Genomic DNA, 20,420 nt, shown 5'->3' with positions numbered 1-20,420 from the left:
TTTTGGCCCCCAGCGTCAGCAGAGCTGGAAAAAGTTCAGACATCCCCTCATCCCATGGTTCACCGCAATTCAGGGTTATCATCTTCTGAACCCCCACTCTCCCCTCCCAAGGAAGAAGAGATAGGAGTGGGGAGCAGAGAGATGTAAAACCTTTATCAACAAACAGACATTTATTGAGCTCCTGATGTGTGACAGGCACCAAGGAGGAGCACACAGAGGTATTAGAAAGGTCTCCCCCTCCAGGAGAGAGATTCTTTAGGACCAGGAGAAAGGCAAAAGGGGTGGGCAGAAGCTGGTGTCAATCACAGGCCTCTCTCCTTTAGTGGTCTCAGGAAGTAGGAGGGCCCAGAGAGGGATAGCTTGGACAGGTGTCCAAGACATATATGTACAGGCCACACATACACAAGGCACATGTGCAGAGCCCACACAACTCAAGAACCTGTGTATAAGACACAAGTGGATGTGTCACATGTAGATAGGATTCACGTGCAGGGTCCATATGTGCATAGGCCACATGGGAACGGCACAAGAACTGCTTCTTCCCCAGCCAGGTTGGCTAGATGCGGGGAGGGCTCCACGTCCCAGCCAGCTAGGCCTCTTAGGGCTGGGGCTGGTACTGGCCCTCCGTGGCTGTGAAGAAGTCCTCCAGCACACTGCGCAGGTAATCAAAGGTGGGCCGGTCCTCTGGACGCTCTTTCCAGCACAGCATCATGAGGTCGTACAGCTCCTCCGGACAGTTGTCAGGTCGTACCATGCGGTAGCCTCGTTCTAGGTTCTGAATCACCTCAGGATTGGTCATCCCTAGAGGTTGATGGGAGAAAGGACATCAAGTCTCCAGGTATAGGAAGCCCACAGGTGGCGCGATGATCAGAATATTTAACTGGCACGGTGTGAGCACCAAACCGGAAGATCTTGCTCTTCCTCAATGATAAGGCCTGCTAGATGTTAGTCATGCCCCTTGGAGTGTCTGCTTTGGCTTAGACCCTCAATAACACACACCTGTAACATCTATTGGTTGTGAGACCTTGGCCTCTTTGAGCCTCAGTTTTCTCATCTGAAAAACAGAACAAATACTATGTTTCCCCAAAAATAAGACCTAGCCAGACAATCAGCTCTAATACGTCTTTTGGAGCAAAAATTAATATTATAGAATGTAATATAGACTGGGTCTTATATTAATTTTTGCTCCAAAAGACACATTAAAGCTAACTGTCCGGCTAGGTCTTATTTTTGGGGAAACAGGGTAGAAGCTCCTACCTCAGAGTTTTTTATGAGGATTGAATGAGATAGTGCATATAAAGTACCAAGTATAATGCCTGCAGAGGAGATACTGCATAAATAACACTTGTGATTATTATTATTTGGCGGGGAAGGGTGCGGTGGTCAGGGCCCAGGGCAGGATGGGAGCCCACAGCAAGGACAGTGGTGCAGCTTCTCAGGAACATGAGATGCTGCATCAGGAAGCCAGATGGATCAAGGGCCCCAGCAAAGCAAACCCTGCATAGGACAGAGATTTACAAGGTCCCTCCATGACCCATATGAAATAATTTTTGGTCCAGTTCCCTTCCTTTGTTCTGGTCCTGGTCCACCTGGCAGCCTTCTAGCATGTGGACCCCGAGAGGAGCTGATCTGGAAAACCGCATGGTAACAGCAGAAATATTGCTCCCTGTTTCTAAATTTCCCATGTGGCCTCTTAGTTTTCCTTCAGACTCCTGAGAGGAGACAGTGACAGGCAATCCACAAAGACTAAACCCTTATACGGTCCTGACAAAACAGAAGTTTTGCTCCTGCAAAGGGACTGGACTCTGCTCAATAGAGACTCTCTTCCCTAGACCTTGCCCCTGTGAGGCCTCCAGCTATGGGTCGCTCACATTTCAAAATTAGGACATTAGAGGACACAGGCCTGGGAAATAAACACCCAAAGCTAGAGTCACGGCTACAAACCCATACGCTAAACTCAGCCTAAATATAGCCCACAGACCTACTTTGGTTTGGCCCCTATAGTGTTTTTAAATAATTTGAATCTATCACCAATATCTGCAAATGAGCAAATTTTTCTAAAACTCCAAGTTTTAGCTTCTCTTGAAAAAACAAAAGATCTGGTTTTGGGGTCCCCATGTCTTAACAGCAACCATCTGCTGGAGTAACTAACTGCAAGTTCACCCAGGTCGCCATTACTGCCCATTGTCTCCCTAATCCTGAAGCCATGTGTCAGTTGCCATTTATTATCATGCTTTCAATGCCTCTTTTCTTCGATAGAGAAATTCTCTATGGGTTCGTCTCTATGGGCACAGTGGAGGAGCAGTGAGGGCCCTTGGCAGGATGACTGGAGTGTGGTTCTAACCCCAGTGTTGCTGCTGGTTTCTGTGGAGGGACAAGTCCAGGGCAGGGAAAGCCTTCAGGCTCTCACCTGATTCTAAAGTGCCTTTATATTCCTAGGAGCAAAGTTCTGCGCACGCTGCTCTCGGGATATGCGAAGCCTCTACAAATCCGGCCACTGTACTCCATGACCTCCCTGCCCTGGCTTTGTGTTCCATTTCCTTTCCCCAGTTTCCTAGCAAGTTCCTTTCAAAAAGTTCCATCTCTTTCTTGGATGAATTCAGGGGTAAAGGACTTTGTCCACGAGATAAAGGGAGGGGTGGGAGAGAGTGAGAATTAGTTGCTTTCGTGTGTCTCTCTCTCGTGTCTTTAGACAGAAAGCTTCAGAGGGAAGGGAAGTCAGTGTTTAGTGAACATCTATTATGAGTCAAGCTCTTTCACAAATAGTCTCATTTTTCATATCAGGAAACTGAGGCTCAGAAAGGTGAAGCTAACCTACCCAAAGTCGCTTGCATAAAGTGATGATTAATAACAAAACCTAACACTTTCAGTGCTTAGTATGGGCCAGGTACTCTTCTAACCTTACATTATACAGATGGGAAAAGAAGGAATGATCTGATCAAACAGAACGTTAGCATCATGGTTGATCTGGTAATAAGCGGCAGGCCTTTTGCCTTTCAGGCCAGATCCTCTTTTACCCTACTAGGCTGCCTGTGTCAGAACTAAACAGAAGAGCTGGGATTATTGACAGGAAAGAGAGATCCAGAGACAGAGATGGAAGCCAACCATGCTTGATGTGGCACCTGACTGGGGATGATGGCGTCCCATGCCTGAAAAGATGGAGGAGAAACAGCTAGAATATTTCAGATTCTGAGCCTGGAAGAAGTGAGTGTCAAGACATGGATTTTGCTGCCCTTTCCCATCACCCGATTCAGTTTCTGTCCTGGGCCCTGACCTGGGTAAGGGATGCGACCATGGGTGACGATCTCCGTCAGCAGGATCCCGAAAGACCACACGTCCGACTTGATGGTGAAGGTCCCATAGTTAATGGCTTCTGGTGCTGTCCACTTAATGGGAAACTTGGCCCCTGGGGGTAGGCAGAGTGAGGTCATCTGGGTCTGCTTGGCCAGACCCTGGAAGGCCCAGCTTCCCTTATATCCCACACCTACCCTCCCTGGCTGTGTACTCATTGTCCTCAATGAGCCGTGCTAGGCCAAAGTCTGCAATCTTGCAGCTCAGGGTGTCAGACACCAGGATGTTGGCAGCTCTCAGGTCACGGTGGATATAATTGCGCTCTTCAATGAATGCCATGCCCTCTGCAATCTGCAGGCCAGGTACAGGTCAGCAGTCTTGCCCCGCCGGCCTGTGCCCATGCCCAGCCCTCCCCACTCTCCTTACTTGGGCTGCCATATCCAAGAGTTTGTTGATGGTCAGCTTGATGCCTGCGGAGGTCTTGAGAAAATCCACCAGGCTCCCTGTGGTCAGAAGCAAGAGTTATTGACCCAAGTTGCCCCAAAGGGGGGCTCCCAGACACTTCTCCCCTAACTGGGGGTCTGGAAGCAGTGTCTGACACATGGAAAGGAAGAATGAGAGCTGAAAATAGAGGGCTGTGTGTGTTCAGAGTGAGGGGGCCCGGAATACGCAAAAGTCTTTTCCCAGGGCTAGAATGGGGTATGTTTGGAGAGGTCTGCAAGCTTCTTGTCACTAATGATAGAGCCCGAACTCCTCAGCCAGTCATCCAAAACCCTGCATGATCCACATGTGTAGCTTCTTCTCTTCCTCCCACCTCTTTCACTCCACCCACCCTAGACAATTTTGATTTTTCACGCAGACCACCAGGCTCTCACTCCAAAGTCTCTTTGTCCCATCTCTGCCTGCTAAAAATCTACTTTTCTTTCATAACCCAGCTACACTATTCCTCTAGGAAGCCTCTCTAGATCCTACCAGACATAATAAATTGCATCATCATCTACATTCCCCGTGACACACTGGAAAACTCTGGTTTTCCTAGTGCACGTAACTAAAATGAGATTTTGCTGATAGCAGGAACCGTGTTTTGTCCATCCATGTTCCCAGTGCCCCGCACAAAGTAAGCAGCCATTAACGTGTTGAGTGCATTAAGAGTATGGAAAGAGGTGACTAGGGACAAGAAGTGCCACCTCTCTGGTAGCAGAGGGTGACTAGGAGAAGACCAGGGGTGGGAGTTACTGGAATGGAGCTAGTGACCACTGGCCCTTCTCAAAAAGTTAAACTCCTATGTGAAGATGCCAGCAACCTGAGTGTCCCCACGCTGAGTGCTGCATTCGTCACCAAAGAGAAAGGCCTCCCTCACCCAGACACTGCCATTATGTGGACATACACTGCCATTCCCGTTGTGTCCGCTGTGCCCATAATTGTTGTCGCTAATCAATCCCAGCACTCACTCCCAGTGGGCCTCATAACCCTTCTCAGCACAGAACTCCAAGTAACTACCAATTGATGTTGGCCCACATGATAAAACCTATTTGCCATTTCCAGAATCCATTAGCCAATTAACAGCTTTTTTCTCTTCCTGAAAGAGGGACCGATCTTATACTCCCAAAGAATCAGAGTCAGATAACAACACACTTACTGGGCAGTTAACATACGGCAGGCACTGTTCTAACTGCTCCATATGCATTAACTCTCTCATCCTCATTAAAAACCTCCGCAAAGTTACAACTGCATTAGGATCACCATTTTACAGATGGAGGAAACCATGGCCGAAAGAAGTGCAGGGATCAGCCCAAGGCCACACAATGGTAAACTTAGGATTCTACCCCAAGTAGTCAGACCCTAGAGCCCTTAATAACTGTATTATTTCTGGGTGAGCCTATTTAGATTTCTGCTGTTATACTCGGGGAAACTGAGCAGCAGAGGCGGGACAGGGAGTTGGCCTGTGTCACACAGCAAATCAGTAGCAAAGCTGAACCTAGAAATTCCTATTTACCTACCCAAGGCTTTCACTCTCTCCAACAGCTGACAAGGGAGGGGGAGGGGCGCACCCAGAACTCAAAAAGAGGGCTTTGGGGCGTATCTGCCCTCCCGAGTGTTAGAAGGGAAAGAAATGGGGCAAGGGATCCACTCATTTCCTGAGATCAAGCATCCTTAGATCAAGAAGGCAAACGGGACTGCGGGTCAAGGTAGTTCGGGAGTGAATGCTCTTTAAGAGCCTGCCACCTCAGGCTAGGCTCCCAGATGGGCTCGAAGAACACAGCCTCTTCTAAGCCCTGGGGGTGTCTTTAGGGGCCCAGGAACACTCTAGAAACTTCAGTGCTGAGCCAGAAGAAAAGGCACTATTTCCTCCACTCTCTGGCACAAGGCGGGGACGGCAGCGCCCCCCAGCGGCCGCGCACGGCGGCGGCGCCCACCGTTCTCCATGTATTCGGTGATGATGTAGATGGGCTCCTGGGTGACCACCGCGTAGAGCCGGACCAGCCGTTGGTGTTGCAGCTGCTTCATGAGGTTGGCCTCGGCCAGGAAGGCGTCGGGGGACATGCTGCCCTGCTTTAGGCTCTTCACTGCCACCTTTGTGTGCCCATTGTAGTACCCTGGGGCGGGGAGGGATTGGGGAAGTCACTCGGTGCCCGTGAAACAAGAATCAGGCACCCAGAAACAGGACACTGTCGCAGGACTCTCAGGACTGCAGCAGACGCCTCCCCTCTCTCTTGCCCGCCTCACTCACCCATCCACACCTCTCCGAACTGGCCCGCCCCCAGTCGCTCCACCAGCTTCAGCGTCTCCCTGGGAACCTCCCACTCATCCTCCCACCAAGGCTTCTGAGGCTTCTGAGTCTGGCAGGGGCGACTCAACCGCGTGCATAGCCCGTCGGAAGTATCTGCGAGGACAAGGGACGGGGTAAGGCTGTGAACATGGCGGGACTCGGGTACCCCCACCCAGTCCCCACTTCACCAAGCCCCGTCTAGGGGAAATGGACCGGCGGGGGAGGTGTAGGGCTGTCACTCTACACCTGGGGCTATAAGGAACCGCACCTCACCCATTGTGGGGGAATGAAGGAGGATGCTCAAAGATGAGGAGAGGGCACCCCTGAGAGGGACTTGGGGGAGGCAGGCTGATAGGGCACAGGTGAAGGAGCCTCAGACCCACGTCTGAGGGGGTCTTGCCGCGCTCACTGGTGTAATGGCGGACCAGCTCGTGCAGGCCGGGAAAAGTGATACGGGGGGAGATGTAGAAGCCGCCTTTGTCCAGGTTACGGATCTTGTAATGTTTCACCACCTCTCCCTGGTTCTGGTCAAAGTCCCGAACAGACAGGGAAAACGATCCTGAATGAAAGAATGGGTGAACGAACGTAAAATTGGGGGGTAGTGGCCACCTGCCAGTGGCATCTCCGCCACAGCGCCCCTCCCCTCTGACTCACGTGGCCCCGCCCACCGGCCCCACCCAGCCGGGCCCCGCCCAGCGCTCACCCGCGGTGCTCTCGCTCTCGCGGATCAGGAAGGAGCCGTGCGTGTTCCCGGGCGCCAGTAGTTGCCGTTCTGCGTCCTTGCGGCTCAGGTTCTTGAAGAACCAGCTGCGCAAGGCAGAAGCGAAGGCCGTCGTCTGTTGGTCCATTCTTCCTCCATCACCCTCAAGCATTCACCACCACCCTTTAGCACCCCTCCTCTGCCCCGAGATCCCTAGATCCGTTCTCATCCATCCCTACTTACGGTTCGGGCTCCAGGCTGTTCGCTTTGGCCACAAAGTTGAAGGGGATGAAACCTTCTAGGCCGGTGGTTAGGGATTGTGCCTTCCACCACTCGCCGCTCCTGCACGACAGCGGTGGCCGCTCAGCCTTGGAAACCTGACAACCCTCCCTCAGAGTCCCAGTTATGCCATGCCACCCCACCCTCCAGCTCAGCACTCTGGAACCTTCCATTTTGTCTCAAGGGCACCTACTGCAAGACAGGAGCCAAAGGAGGGCCGCAGTACCGAGGATTCCAGCTCCCTCACATCCTACTACAGGGCAAGAATGGGTGGAGTGGAGGGGGCACTCACTGTTCCAGGATTCGGAGCTGTTCACCCTTCTCAAAGCCCAGGTCTCCGTCGTGAGAGGGCTCATAGCTGTGCAGGGCGATAACCAGGTTGTCTGTAAAGACAGTGGGTTGTCAGGGAGAACTAGCCTGGAATAGTCTGGGAACATGGAGTTCCCAGGGCAGAGGAGTTACAGGGCAGAGGGAAAGAGTGGGGGCAAGAGAGACAGGCCATGGTTGAGGACGGGTGGGGAGGAGATGGAGACAGCCCGCCAAGGATCCACAGGCCTTATCTTCCAGGCCCTGCTGGTTGAGGTCACCTTGCAGTGGGGAAGCCGGGGGGTTGGAACCCTCGTAGGTGACCAGTGGATCCCGCACCTCAGAGCCATTCCGGATGGGCAGCTGTGGGGTGGGGGAAGACAGTGAGGCCAGAGAGCAGGAGGCTGGGCCAGACCCTGTGTCCCAGCCCCACTGCTCTGCTCTCCTTCACTTCTCCAGTAATTGAGTCTTATCCCTGAATTTGCCAACTATTTGCTGTGTTACCTTAGAAGAGCCCCTTCCCCTCTCTGGGCCTCTTTTCCTTTCTGTATTGCAGGGGAGAGGGCTGCTCTATTATTTCAAGGACCTGTAGTGGTGGTCCATTCGTTCTTCTGGGTTGTGCACTCCACCCTCCCTCACCAAGCCCCCTGTCTTGCCTCTTACCGTGGACTTGCCATCCAGTGGGACTATGGGGTAATGGCAGTTCTCACACACATCGATGTTTTCCATCCAGTCATCTTCAGGGTTTGAGCTGCAGCTACAGCCCATGATCCCTGGGGGAATGGAGAGGGAGCTGAAGGGAGTCCCCCAAAATCTACTCCCCCAACAACAGACATGCTAGGGCCTAGCCCTGGGAACTTCCAGAAGTACCAGAAATTATCTCCAGCCCCCATTCACCAGCCATAGAAAAGCTGAAATGGGGCCCTAACTCCCGATTGGTGCTCCCTCTGAGCCCCCAGGCCACAAGTACAGTGCCCAAGGCTGGGGCTGAGCCCTAGACCCCGCCCTCCCACCTGGGATGGGCAAACCGCCACAGACACCTTTGTTAGTTTAGTTGCCCGCTTCCTGCCTCTCCCCCACGCTCTCCCTCTGCCCATCCCCCATGTTGGGGGACTACCTACTAGAGATCACACACACTTCCCTGAGCCCTAGGGGAGACCTAAGATTTGATCTACCCCTACCAGAGAGGTGTGTGCCCCACCTCCTAATTACAATTCCCCTCTCCAGACAAGGAAGCAAAATAAGAGACTCCTGCTCCCAAATGTCAGCTATCGGTCCTCTGCCCACCCCCTTCCGCCCACACACAAAGTCTCCTTCAGAGCGTTCTTTCTGCTTTTCCCCATCAGAAAACCCTTCAGCAGCCCTATTGGCCGTAACTTTTTTATTTGTTTGCTTGCTTTAGCAGTGGAAACTTTTTGTCAGATGAAATCAAGCAGAACCCCCTAGATAAAGCAGGTAAAAGTGGAGCTGTTCTGCCTGAAGCCAAGTGGGGGCCACACTCTGAAGTCCCTAGGAGTCCCTGAGACACCTCTTTCCCTGGGGCTGCTCCTCAGAACTGCTTAGAAAGCACTAGTCCTCATATAAAGTTTAATTTACCGTCATTCGAGACCCTTTAATATCAAGATCAAATCTACCTCCTCAGTCTATTCTGCTGCACACACACACACACACACACACACACACACACATAAACACACAAACACACACACAAGCACTCCCACCCACACACTCACACAGCTGGTGTTCTGAGCTACTCTTGTTTCTCCCAAACACCCCACACTATTTTCTTACTCCGTGCCTTTGCACTTGTGTTTCCCCTGCCTTGGACCTCTCTGGTTTTGTCCATCAATTGAACTCAATCTTCAAGGCTCAGCTCCAATATCATCTACTCTGTGAAGCCTTCCCAATGCTCTTTGCTCCTACAACATTCTACTCAGACCACAATCATCAACTTAGGCACTGAATGCCATGACTAGACTGATTTGTGTTAGTCCCACTGCCTCTCTCACCTACTTGGTGAGATGAGAGATTCCTCAAGAACAGGAGCTGTGCTTTATTTGCCTGAATGCCCCAGCACCCAGAACTAGTCATCATTAATAAATGTTGACAGGCATGTGGAGGGTTAACGCACAGATTCTCTCCCAGACAAGAAAAAGCTAAAGGCATTTACCACCACCAAACCAGTATTACAAGAAATGTTAAAGGGACTTCTTTAAGAAGAAGAAAAAAAAAAGCTCAAAAATATGAATAATAAAATGGCAATAACTACATACCTATCTTTAATTATTTTAAGTGTAAATGGATTAAATGCTCTAATCAATAGATGAAGGGAGGCTGAACGGATAAAAAAACAAGGCCTGGGGTGGCCGGGTGGCTCAGTTGGTTAGAGCACAAGCTCTTAACAACAGGGTTGCGGTTCAATTCCCACATGGGCCAGTGAGCTGCGCCCTCCACAACTAGATTGAAGACAACGAGCTGCCGCTGAGCTTCCGGAGAGGTGGCAGGATGGCTTAGTTGGTTAGATCGCCAGCTCTCAACAACAAGGTTGCCAGTTCAATTCCCGCATGGTATTGTGGGCTGCGCCCCCTGCAACTAAGACTGAAAACGGCGACTGGACTTGGAGCTGAGCTGCGCCCTGCACAACTAGATTGAAGGACAACTACTTGGAGCTGATGGGCCCTGGAGAAACACTCTGTCCCCTAATGTTCCCCAGTAAAATTTATAAAGAAAACAAGGCCCATACATATGCTGCCTACAAGAGACCCACTTCAGTTCAAGATACAGACTGAAAGTAAAGGGATGGAAAAAGACATTTCATGCAAATGGAAGTGGAAAAAAAAGCTGAGGTAGCAATACTTATACCAGTCAAAATAGACTTTAAAACAAAAGCTATAGCTGTCACCCCAATAAATTAAAAAAAAAAAAGCTATAGCAAGAGACAAAGAAGGACATTTTCTATACAATAGCCACGATACGGAAGCAACTTAAGTGTCCATCAATAGATGGTTGGATAAAGAAGATGTGGTCACATATACAACAAAATATTACTTGGCTATAAAAAGAATGAAATCTTACCCCTTGCAACAACATGGGTGGACCGAGAGGGTATTATGGTAAATGAAATAAGTCAGAGGAAGACAAATACCGTATGATTTCACTTATATGCGGAGTCTAAAAAACAAAATAAACAAACAAACAAAACAGAAACAAACACATAGCTACAGAGAATGAACTGGTGTTTGCCAGATGGGAGGGGAGTTGGAGGGCTGGGTGAAAAAGGTGAAGGGATTAAGAAGTGCAGATCGGCAGTTACAAAATAGTCACGGGGATGTAAAGTACAGCATAGGGAATATAGTCAATAATATTGTAATAACTATGTATGGTGCCAGGTGGGTACTAGACTTATCGGGGGATCACTTCAGAAGTTATATAAATGTTTAATCACTATGTTGTACACCTGACACTAATATAATATTGAATGTCAACCGTGATTAAAATTTTTAAAAATTCTTTTAATGCACAGATTCTCCCATCTGCAACCACCAAGTCTAACCTCTGATTTTAGGTGAACAAACCAAGGCCCAGAGAGGCTTGCTTAAACTTATGCAACCTATTTGGGGCAGAACAAAGCTAGAGTTGCCAATCTATGCTGGGACGAAGTGGAAGTGGGAGCAGTGGAGGTTTTTGGTTAGCAAGATTTAAGGACATGTCAATCCTACCTCAATTTGAAAAATAAATAAATAAAAAGACTCAAGGACAGGCCCTGGAGTCAGACCTAAGTTCAAATCCTGGTTCTGACATTTACTGTATGAGTTTGATGAAATTATTCTTTCTAAGCCTCCCTTTACCTTTTCTATTCAATGGGGATCATCATCCCTTTCTTGTAAGCTTACATAAATGTTAGTTTAGAGTTTAGAAAGATTTTCACCAGTGCCCATTCTACACTACCAATTCCTGCTGTGGAGAGTGAGAGAATAGGACTGGTAAATAGTCCTCTTTGATTTAAGCTCCTGTTTTTCAAACTGAGATACTCATAACGTCTCATGGGTACCGGAAGTCATGGGTGTGCATCTTCCCAGAGAGAGTGAGTGGCCCCTGTCCTTATTCATATCATTAAAGTAACCCAGTCTGTTATGGAGAAAAATGCAAAATGTACATGGAGTTTTAAGCCAATGAAGAGACTTTAAAGGGAAGGGGACACATTCACTCTTTCCCCTACTCGTAGGAGTCCTGGCTGGAGGGGAGGGCAGTAGAGAAATCCTGCTCTACCAGAGTCCACCCATCTGTAGCGACAAATGGCTTTTTGACTGCTAATTTTGGTATGGCCAGGAACTGATTAGTAGCAAAAGCCTCCAGAAAAGGACTGGCGATAACCTGGAGCCAGTCTAAGATGAGCTGAGCTATCTCTAGTAAGGTCATGAGTTGTTTGTGACATTCAAACAGGCCTTTGGAAACCACAGGTTGGTTATATTGTAAAGAGAACACCAACATCAGACGGAGTATGGACTTAGCTCAGTAAGCTTCCTTTTAGGCCTGACATTCTTAGTGGCTTTGGAAAAGGGGAAGAAAAAGCTGAGAAAAGTTTGGGGTTGAGAAAGGGGCATGAACTGGGGTGTAGCAATGAGGAGAGACCAGTAGAAGGGGCAGGAGGAATTTAGGCGGGAGATCATAGGGCTGGAAGTTGGTACTGGTCCAGGCTGGAGTCACGTGGGAAGGGGAAAAGCCACAACACCTTGGGCTAGCGTCCAGGAGAACATGCTGGCAGGAGCTGATCCTGGTCTGAATCTGGGCCTACAAAAGCAAGGAGCTGACATCCCTAAAGTCTGGGGGCCATGAGTGAGAAAAAGTCAAGCTGTGTTAAATTAAGCCAAAAGGAATTTTGTAACGTTTGTTTTGTGCTCCTGGAATACTCCAGCTACAGGTAGCAGATCCTACTCTCTACAAGGGGTGAGCTTTGCAATGTTGGGCCTGGCAGCAATCAGAAGACCTCGGGATCTGTCAGTATCAGAGATTCTTTTGATGAGTGGCTCCCAGCCCAGCGTCACTGGGACTAACGTGCTCCTAGTAGGCCCCAGGATAATGTTGGAGACCTGCAGGTTATTTCAATATTTCAAAACTCTGAAGCAAAATCGTACTATGACCAGCTTCTTAGTTTGGGAAATTGTATTATTGTTTCTTCAGTGCATAGTTAGTTAAGATTCTGATTAAAATTTGAACTATAAAACAAGAAAATTAGTACTTAAATGAGGTAATTTAGTAGTCAAAAACTTCAAAATCATGAGATCTATAGGGTGGTACAACAGGGGACGGGCAGAGGAGTCATTGAGAGGGAAGAGTTTAGAAACACTAATGTAATTCACCAACCTCATTTTAAAGATAGAGAAGTTGAGAGATCAGAGTGGTTAAGTGATTTTTCCAATAGAATAGCACAGGAGGGCTCTTGGCAGAGGCGAAACTCAAATCAGGCCCCTACCTCCTTTATCAAGGTACTCTCCTGTACTCTTCACTCTAAAGCGGTGTGGGGTCCTGAGAGGTCATGGAGAAAATGGGCAGGGAGGCAGGTCTGACACGGTGTGGTCCACACTCCATCAAAAACTCAATCATTGTGCTGTTAACAAGTCCTATCTTTCTAAGACAACTCCTCTTTCTACTTAAAATGCATGTTTCTGTGTATACATTTACTTGACTCGTGAATGCAAGTCCATGCATATGGAGGCATATGACTCAGTGAGCATTGTGCTAATGTGTACATACCCATGGGTGTGCCTGAGTCAGTGCCTGTAGACAGATGTATAACAAAATGGGGGTATGTATACTTTATGCTTGTCCCTGTGTAATTCTGAGGTCTTACATGCATACATCTAATTATACAAAATGTGGGTCCCATCTTTCTGGTCTTTGTTTGACAAAGATTGCTATGTAGCCAAAATGATATAACCAGGTTAATAAATGAGGTCAGTAAAAAAGAAAATAAAAATTAAAGCTTAATATAAATTTCTCATTGTCCAAAAGAAAAGAAGAAGGGGAAGCAGAAGGAGAAGGAAGAGAAGGAGGAGAAACAGAACTAAGGAATCCCCAGGGCTCTACAAAACCAGCAATGAGGGCAGTTTCTGGAGTGAATGAAACAGGCCATTCTCTTCTCCCAACTCAGGAATTCAAGGTCAATAGCAGGAATTTTGAGATTCTAGACCTCCTCTGACTAGGGTCTATAAAGTTCGCCGTCAAGCTCAAGGCTGCCCATGGTCCACAGAGCACTTTGAGCCGATTACAAAGGGCCACCCCTCAGTCCCCACCATTCTTGCCCCTCAGCCCACAGTGCCCAAAACGCACAGTGGCCCTGCTTACACTATATAGAACTGATCAAAACTCCCAGGCTGCAGGGAGTCCTGGACTAGATTTCCTGACCCCAGGGTTGTTTAGGAATCGTATCATGATGATTTCAGATTCTTGCTAGCTCGTTCACTTTTATCAACTTCATAGATCATTATTTCGCCTGGCTGGCCCTAGAATGTGATTTTTCCCCTTAATAAAATAAAAATGGTCATCAATTTTCCTTCCCTAAACTGTAAACCTACTCATTTATTGAACATTCTGTCCAAAATGTGTGCCAGCTTCTTGCCTGGGTTTCTTGGGATAATGCTTTATGTCAAGAGCAGGCAGGCTACGCCACTGCAAGACCACTATTGTACTCTGGGCCACCTTGTGGAAAATCTGTCAGGAATAATTCAAAACATTTTCTTGGCCTTTTTCTTCTGCCAAGATTTGGTCATTGGCAAAGAGCTTTAGCTATGCATACCTACGCAGAACCCTCATCACGACACTTCAAGGATCAGGGTTGGCAAGCATGGTAAGCAATTACTAGTGGGTAAAGCAGAGGTATATCCTGAGCTCCCTCCTTTTTCATGTTTGTTTTTTCACATAATAACACTTTTGAATGAACTCTGTGAATTCACAGAGTTCATAAAAATAGAGAACAAAACAATAAGCCTTCTCTTATATGCAAACAAGTTGGATTTATTCTCACAAACTGGGGGTGGCTTGAACATAGAATTGATTCTGCTAGTTAATGATTGCCATAAACAGGGCTATAGAGCAATTATTCTAAAGCTGGTCTTTTGGGTAGAAGCCCTCCAACTAGTAACACATATGTACCTAGTAATCCCTTTAGTGAGTCCTCACCCTCACATACCTCAGTGTGTATTTTGTGTCATGGGGGTTTTATCAGGGTGGAGTCTTACTTACAGCTTGACAATCCATGCTGCTTTATTAAACTTTCTAGGAGTTTGCAGGTCATGGGGGCTCAGCTCACCACGTCCATGTCATAGTGACCCAAGTTCGATCCCAAGACCCCCCAGACACTCACTGGCAGAGGGCTTTTGGGCAGGTTACTAAACCTCCCAGAGCCTCCCTCTGTTCCTTCATCTTCAAAATGAGCATAAAAATAGGACCTGCAACTAAGGCTGTTGTGAGCATTATATATGATATATAGACGATCCCATATGATAAAGTGTTTAACATGGTGCTTGGCATATACCGTGTTTCCCCGAAAATAAGACCTAGCCGGACCATCAGCTCTAATGCGTCTTTTGGAGCAAAAATTAATATAAGACCTGGTCTTATTTTACTATAATATAAGACTGGCTATAATATAATATAATATGATATAATGTAATATAATACCAGGTCTTATATTAATTTTTGCTCTAAGATGTGTTAGAGCTGATTGTCCAGCTAGGTCTTATTTTCAGAGAAACATGGTAGTAAGGATTAAATAAATGAGAATAGTAGTTTTTGGTTTTGTTTTTTTAATTTATTGGGAGAGAATAATAGTTGTTTGAGGCTGGCATGAGCATTTCATTACACCAGACTTAAACATTTTCCAGACTAAAATTATCAATCATTTTCATTTTTCTTCAACCTTTTTGGTCCTTCCACGGACTACCTTTTTACCTTTAATATACCGGGGGTGCCAAAACAATGTATACAAGTGGACACTTTGGTCAACATTGCTCAAGCAGTAGTTTGCCGTAAGCAGAAATGTCTGGATGCTGATGGGAACCACTTTGAGCACCTCTTGTAATTGCAGAAGTCAGACGTGACTTGTATTCATCTTTTGTTATCGGTATCTATTGAGCATTACAATTTGAATAGTTTTTCCTTTCTTAAAATGTGTATACATTTTTTGACAGCCTCTGTATTTATCTAAAATGAAACTTGACTACCATAAATGGAAAATCAGTATCACCAGCCATAAATAGAAATCAGTATACATTAAAATAAACACTTAATATGGGGCCGGCCCAGTGGCTCAGGCGGTTGGAGCTCTGTGCTTCTAACGCTGAAGGCTGCCTGTTCAATTCCCACATGGGCCAATGGGTTCTCAACCACAAGGTTGCCGGCTCGACTCCTCGACCCCTCGACCCCTCAACCACAAGGTTGCCAGTTCGACTCCTCAACCCCCGCAAGGGATGGTGGGCTGTGCCCCCTGCAACTAACAACAACTGGACCTGGAACTGAGCTGCGCCCTCTACAACTACGATTGAAAGTTCAACAATTTGACTTGGAAAAAGTCCTGGAAGTACACAGTGTTTCCCAATAAAGTCCTGTTCCCCTTCCCCAATAAAATTTTTTAAATAAATAAATAAACACATAATATGATACAAAAATTCACATTTGTAAACGTCCATTCATTACCCCCTAAAATCACTCACCCTCATCAATGATACACAGGCCATATTTGGGGAAATGCTGTACTGTGAGACAGAACTTTGGGCTTAGGCCTCTGTTGGTGAGCTAGAAGAAGCACAATTTTCTTAATTGGCCAGTCTATTGATGAAAATGTAATGGGTACCTCTTATGTGGCAAGCCCTGATCTAACGCTGGGGACACAGAAGATTCCCGTCCACTTCATCCTGCCCTCTGACAGAGGTGGGTGCCGCTCTGGCGGAGCACTCTTTTACAGGAAGCCATAATGCTTGTCTTTACTTTAGCTCACTGATCAGTAATGTCTGACTCCAACACTAACACTAACAACACAAAACAGCAATACTTGCCAGGAAGTAGCGTCTCAAAATCACCACCATTACTCACTTACCAAGTTAACGAAGTCTAGTTAAAACTGTTAAAAATATGGGGTAGATCTCCATGTATTGACATGGAAAAATGTCACAGACATAACAGGGTAAGAAGTTACAAAACAGAATGTAGAATATAAGCCTATTTGCATTTCAATATGTATATATAGGGGATTCTTTTAAGCCGGGCTCTGTGCAAAGCCTTTATTTGCATAGTTTCATGTAATTCTCATAATAATTCTATGAAGTAAGTGCTATTATTATCCCCATTTTGCAGAGGCAAAAACTGAGGCTCAAACGGGGTAAAGCGATTTGTCTGAGGCCTCATAACAAACAAATAAGTGGTGGAGTGGCAATTTGAGCCTTGTTCTGCCTGTCTCCAGAGACTAGGTTCTTAACCGCTAGGCTTTTCAGTAGCCATACATAAGAAATTCTGGAAGGACGCTCACCAAATTGTTCATAGTGAGCATATCCCAGAAGTAAGATTGGAGGGAGCTGCATTTCTTGTATTTCTTTATATGCCTCTATACTGTTTGAAGTTTTAAAAACAACTGTGTGCTAATTTTGTACTTGAAAAGCAAAAAACAATAAAACCACCACCAATGCAAACACTGCCAGAAGAGGATCATTTGAGGAGGATCAATAGCCTGCCCTTCCATTCCTCTCCTTGTCTCAAGAACTGTAACCATGGAAGAGGTACTACTGGAAAAAGGTTCTGCGACCAAGGAAGTTTGGGAAACATTGGGTTAGATAAAATCAATCTGGCTCCTTCTGAAGGGACTTTCAGAGCTTTCACAAGCTTGACTGTGAAGTTAATACAAGACAGTTTGTAGCTGAGGCCATGTTGATTTGGCCCGAGAACCTTTTCTTTCCAGGCACCTCTGGAAATAACATTCTTTAGAGCAAGCATTGGAAATGCAACTCCAGATGCTTTAAAACCAACACTGAACTTGGTTGTTAGAGAAGGCCACATCCCTGGATATTGTTGTGGTCCTACGTGTCCCCATGCCCCCCATACACTCAGCTTCTCTGAGCATTGCTTTCACTGAATGAAGCTTGGCCTTGAAGCCATCAGCTTGTGGGTGTGTGTATGGATTTGTGGGGTCCAGTGTGTGTTGTATGTGTAGACCCTGCCTCTGCCTCTGAACATACATGCAAACACACACAGACACACACACACACACACACACACACACATTTTCCACTGACAATATGTATGGTGTTTGGGATAGGGTGTGTATGTGTGCGTGTGTATACCCTGCTTCCCCAAAAATAAGACCTAGCCGGACCATCAGCTCTAATGCGTCTCTTGGAGCAAAAATTAATATAAGACCTGGTATTATATATTATACTATATTACATTATATTATATTATATTATATTATATTATATTATACTATACTATAAAGACCCGCTCTTATTTTACTATAAGTATAGTAAAATATAAATATAGTAAAATAAGACCGAGTCTTATATTAATTTTTGCTCCAAAAGATGCATTAGAGCTGATTGCCCAGCTGGGTCGGTCTTATTTTCGGGGAAACATGGTAACTGTGTGTGGGACCCTCCTTTAAGGTAGATCTGTGGCCCGGTCTAGAATTCTCACACCCATTATACACAGGAAACAAGCTAATTTGCAAAGCCACAGCACAAGTGTGAGGGAATGGGTGGTTCACTGGCCTCCCAAAGCGCTGAGTAGGAGTAATTCTGGGTGTGGACAGTCCTCCGTTTGGTAAACTACTTGCAGGAGGAGAGAGTGTCAAACCTCTGTCAAGCAACTACTATGTGTCAGAAAGATTCCTGGGTCCCCTGACTTAAGCCTGTTCATCACCCTGCTCCATGGGGGTCACAGCCTAGACCATTACAGGGCACATCACAGTCATTATTATCTCTTTGATTACCCACAAGCACTCTGTAAGAGAGAAATTCATTATTGCTTCTATACAGATAAGTAAACTGGAGTTCGGGGAGGTGAAGCCACTCGTTCAAGGAAATAGCAGAACTGGAATAGTACCTTAGCCTGCCCGACTCTGAAACGCATGCTCTTTGCATTGACTCTTGCATTTGATCTTGCTTGCAGGTCTCTGACCTCATGGTACCCAAAGAACAGAACCCAGGGACAGTGACCTTGGCTTCATGTCCTGGGAACTTTCCAAAATGGACCTTTGTCCTTCTCAGAACTGCGCTGACTCTTCCAGGAAGCCTTCCAGGTAACCTAAGGGATGGCTTCTCCCAACCTCTAATGCTCAGCCTGTCTTCGTGCCCATCACTTGGCCCTTTTACCCTTTGAGAAGAACCACTCTCCCTGAGCCCCAAGGATGAGGAGCCCTGAGTCATCTACAAGCATAGGCTGGATGGGGGTAGGGGGCCTGCTCATGCCTGTTCAGGGTGTGGATGAGCCCCCCTGAAGTGCAGGAAGAGCCAGCGTGTTCCTCAGCCCCCACAAAAGTCTGCAGGCCTTGGAGCTGGGGACAGGAGAAGGCTGGGACGTGCTGACTAGGTGGAAATTGTGTGTCAAGAAAAACTCCAATGGCAGGGGAAACCTGGAAAGTCTGGTGCAGGTGGGGACTCTCCCCATAAACTGAAGGCTGAGAGTTGCACAGTGAGGGGGTGGGCAGGTAGCTGACTATGCTTTCCTGGGGTTTGAAGCAGGAATAATCCGCAGGACCAACTGGCCCTACACATGTAGGAGCTGTGTGTGTGGCTGCAGCAGGAGTGAGCGAGGGGAGAGGGGAGGACATCCTGCGACACTTGGCAGGGGTAGGGATGGCAGCTTTCCAGATGGGAGCTCAGACGGTCCTCGCCCAGGGCCAACTGCATCCCTGTCCTGGATAAAAATAGCCCTTCCTCTCACCTTCTCCCCTCATTCTCTCCCCTCCGACTTCCCAGCTTCCGGTCAGATACTTCCGCCCTGGAGGCCCCATTCCAGATGATAAATGTGCCCTCGCATTTCCATCTGCTCCAAACGGGAGACACCTCCCTCTCCCAAGCAGTGCTGGTCACTGAGGCTAAAATCACTTCACACGTGTCCATTTGGATGGTCTGGGTGACTCTGATCTCTTTCAGGAGATTTTTGTCCCTGGGCTCTGACCCAGCAACCAGAAGGATTCCTGGATCCCCTGACTCAAGCCTTTTCCTCTCCCTGCTCCATGGTGGAGTGGGGGTCATAGCCTACACCATCACCCTTTCCCAGGGCTCTGCCACTGCCTTGCTGAGGGACAGCAGGGAGGGAGTGCCTTTGCCCTCTCTGGGACTCAGGAGGCTCATCCACCATGGGATGAGGGACTGGACTTGGGGATTTCTGAAGGCTTTGTCAATACCCGACAGGCCATGTGCCAGATATCCCAGTGAGGTGGAGGTGGATGGCCGGCCCTGTGGCAGAACCAAGAGCCAACAGCTACAGAGGAAAGAATTGATCTGGCTGCACTGCATGCCTCCTACCTGACCTCCAGCAAGTTTCTTCTGTGCCCCCAACCCCAAGACTGAAGGGCTGCTGCATACCCAAGGAGCCTGGCCCCGTGCCCAGCTGCAGCCCCCTGCCATCAGGCCCCCACCAGCCCCATGGACCTCTGTCCCGGTACTCCTTACCTGCCCAGCCCAGGAGCCCTCTGGCCCCATTCACATGGTCCTCCTGGCCCAGCCTGGCTGCCCAGACAGAGTTTCAGCTCCCCTCACCGTCGTAGCCACCACCTGACTCCTCGCGCCCACGTCCCACCCTGACTTCCTGCCTCCTCCTGAGGGCTCCGCAGTCAACCGGGCCCCAGCAGCCCAACCACAAGCCTCTAGCACCCCAAGCTTCCTGCCACCATAGCCCCCCAACCCTCAGTCTCTGGGGGTCCTGTACGTCTCCAGGCCAGGCCCTGCTCACCCTGAGGGTGGTACTTGGAGGTGAAGGGAGGATATTTGATGGAACCTCCCTCCTGCCCTCCAGGATACACCTGGACAAAAGATTCAAGGGCAGCCTTTAAACCCCAATGAGCAAGGGCACGCAGACACACCC

The 20,420-nt window shown here is 47.9% G+C and overlaps 1 protein-coding gene across 2 annotated transcripts; it reads right to left on the bottom strand.

Annotated features, from left to right (window-relative positions):
- Positions 1 to 147: 147 nt before the first annotated feature.
- LCK (LCK proto-oncogene, Src family tyrosine kinase) lies at positions 148 to 20,134 on the bottom strand. Of its 2 annotated transcripts, none has more exons than XM_033116006.1 (13): positions 20,009 to 20,134; positions 8,010 to 8,119; positions 7,628 to 7,709; positions 7,333 to 7,423; positions 7,005 to 7,103; positions 6,765 to 6,868; positions 6,471 to 6,620; positions 6,023 to 6,175; positions 5,709 to 5,888; positions 3,718 to 3,794; positions 3,489 to 3,642; positions 3,275 to 3,406; positions 148 to 801 (listed from the first exon to the last, which is right to left on the bottom strand). In XM_033116006.1, exons 2-13 carry the CDS (start codon positions 8,112 to 8,114, stop codon positions 599 to 601), a joined length of 1,530 nt encoding a protein of 509 aa, XP_032971897.1. In that variant the 5' UTR covers positions 8,115 to 8,119; positions 20,009 to 20,134; the 3' UTR covers positions 148 to 598. The 2 variants fall into 2 exon arrangements, with proteins under 2 accessions (XP_032971897.1, XP_032971896.1); XM_033116005.1 differs by lacking the exon at positions 20,009 to 20,134 and adding an exon at positions 8,217 to 8,238.
- Positions 20,135 to 20,420: the final 286 nt, after the last annotated feature.

Source organism: Rhinolophus ferrumequinum, chromosome 9, assembly GCF_004115265.2.
Source record: "Rhinolophus ferrumequinum isolate MPI-CBG mRhiFer1 chromosome 9, mRhiFer1_v1.p, whole genome shotgun sequence".
Lineage (NCBI taxonomy): Eukaryota > Metazoa > Chordata > Mammalia > Chiroptera > Rhinolophidae > Rhinolophus > Rhinolophus ferrumequinum.
Note: the sequence above shows the minus strand (reverse complement) of the source record. Positions and strands in the feature narration are given on the sequence as shown.

What these genes read in the sequence shown, in the direction of transcription:
- LCK (XM_033116006.1), bottom strand. Translation starts at nt 8,114, where the DNA reads ATGGGCTGTAGCTGCAGCTCAAACCCTGAAGATGACTGGATGGAAAAC. An exon ending in AACAGCCTGGAGCCCGAACC is followed by an intron (nt 6,869 to 7,004) that starts GTAAGTAGGGAT and finishes TGCCTTGCGCAG; the next exon opens with CTGGTTCTTCAAGAACCTGA. An exon ending in TGGTCGCATCCCTTACCCAG is followed by an intron (nt 802 to 3,274) that starts GTCAGGGCCCAG and finishes ATCAACCTCTAG; the next exon opens with GGATGACCAATCCTGAGGTG.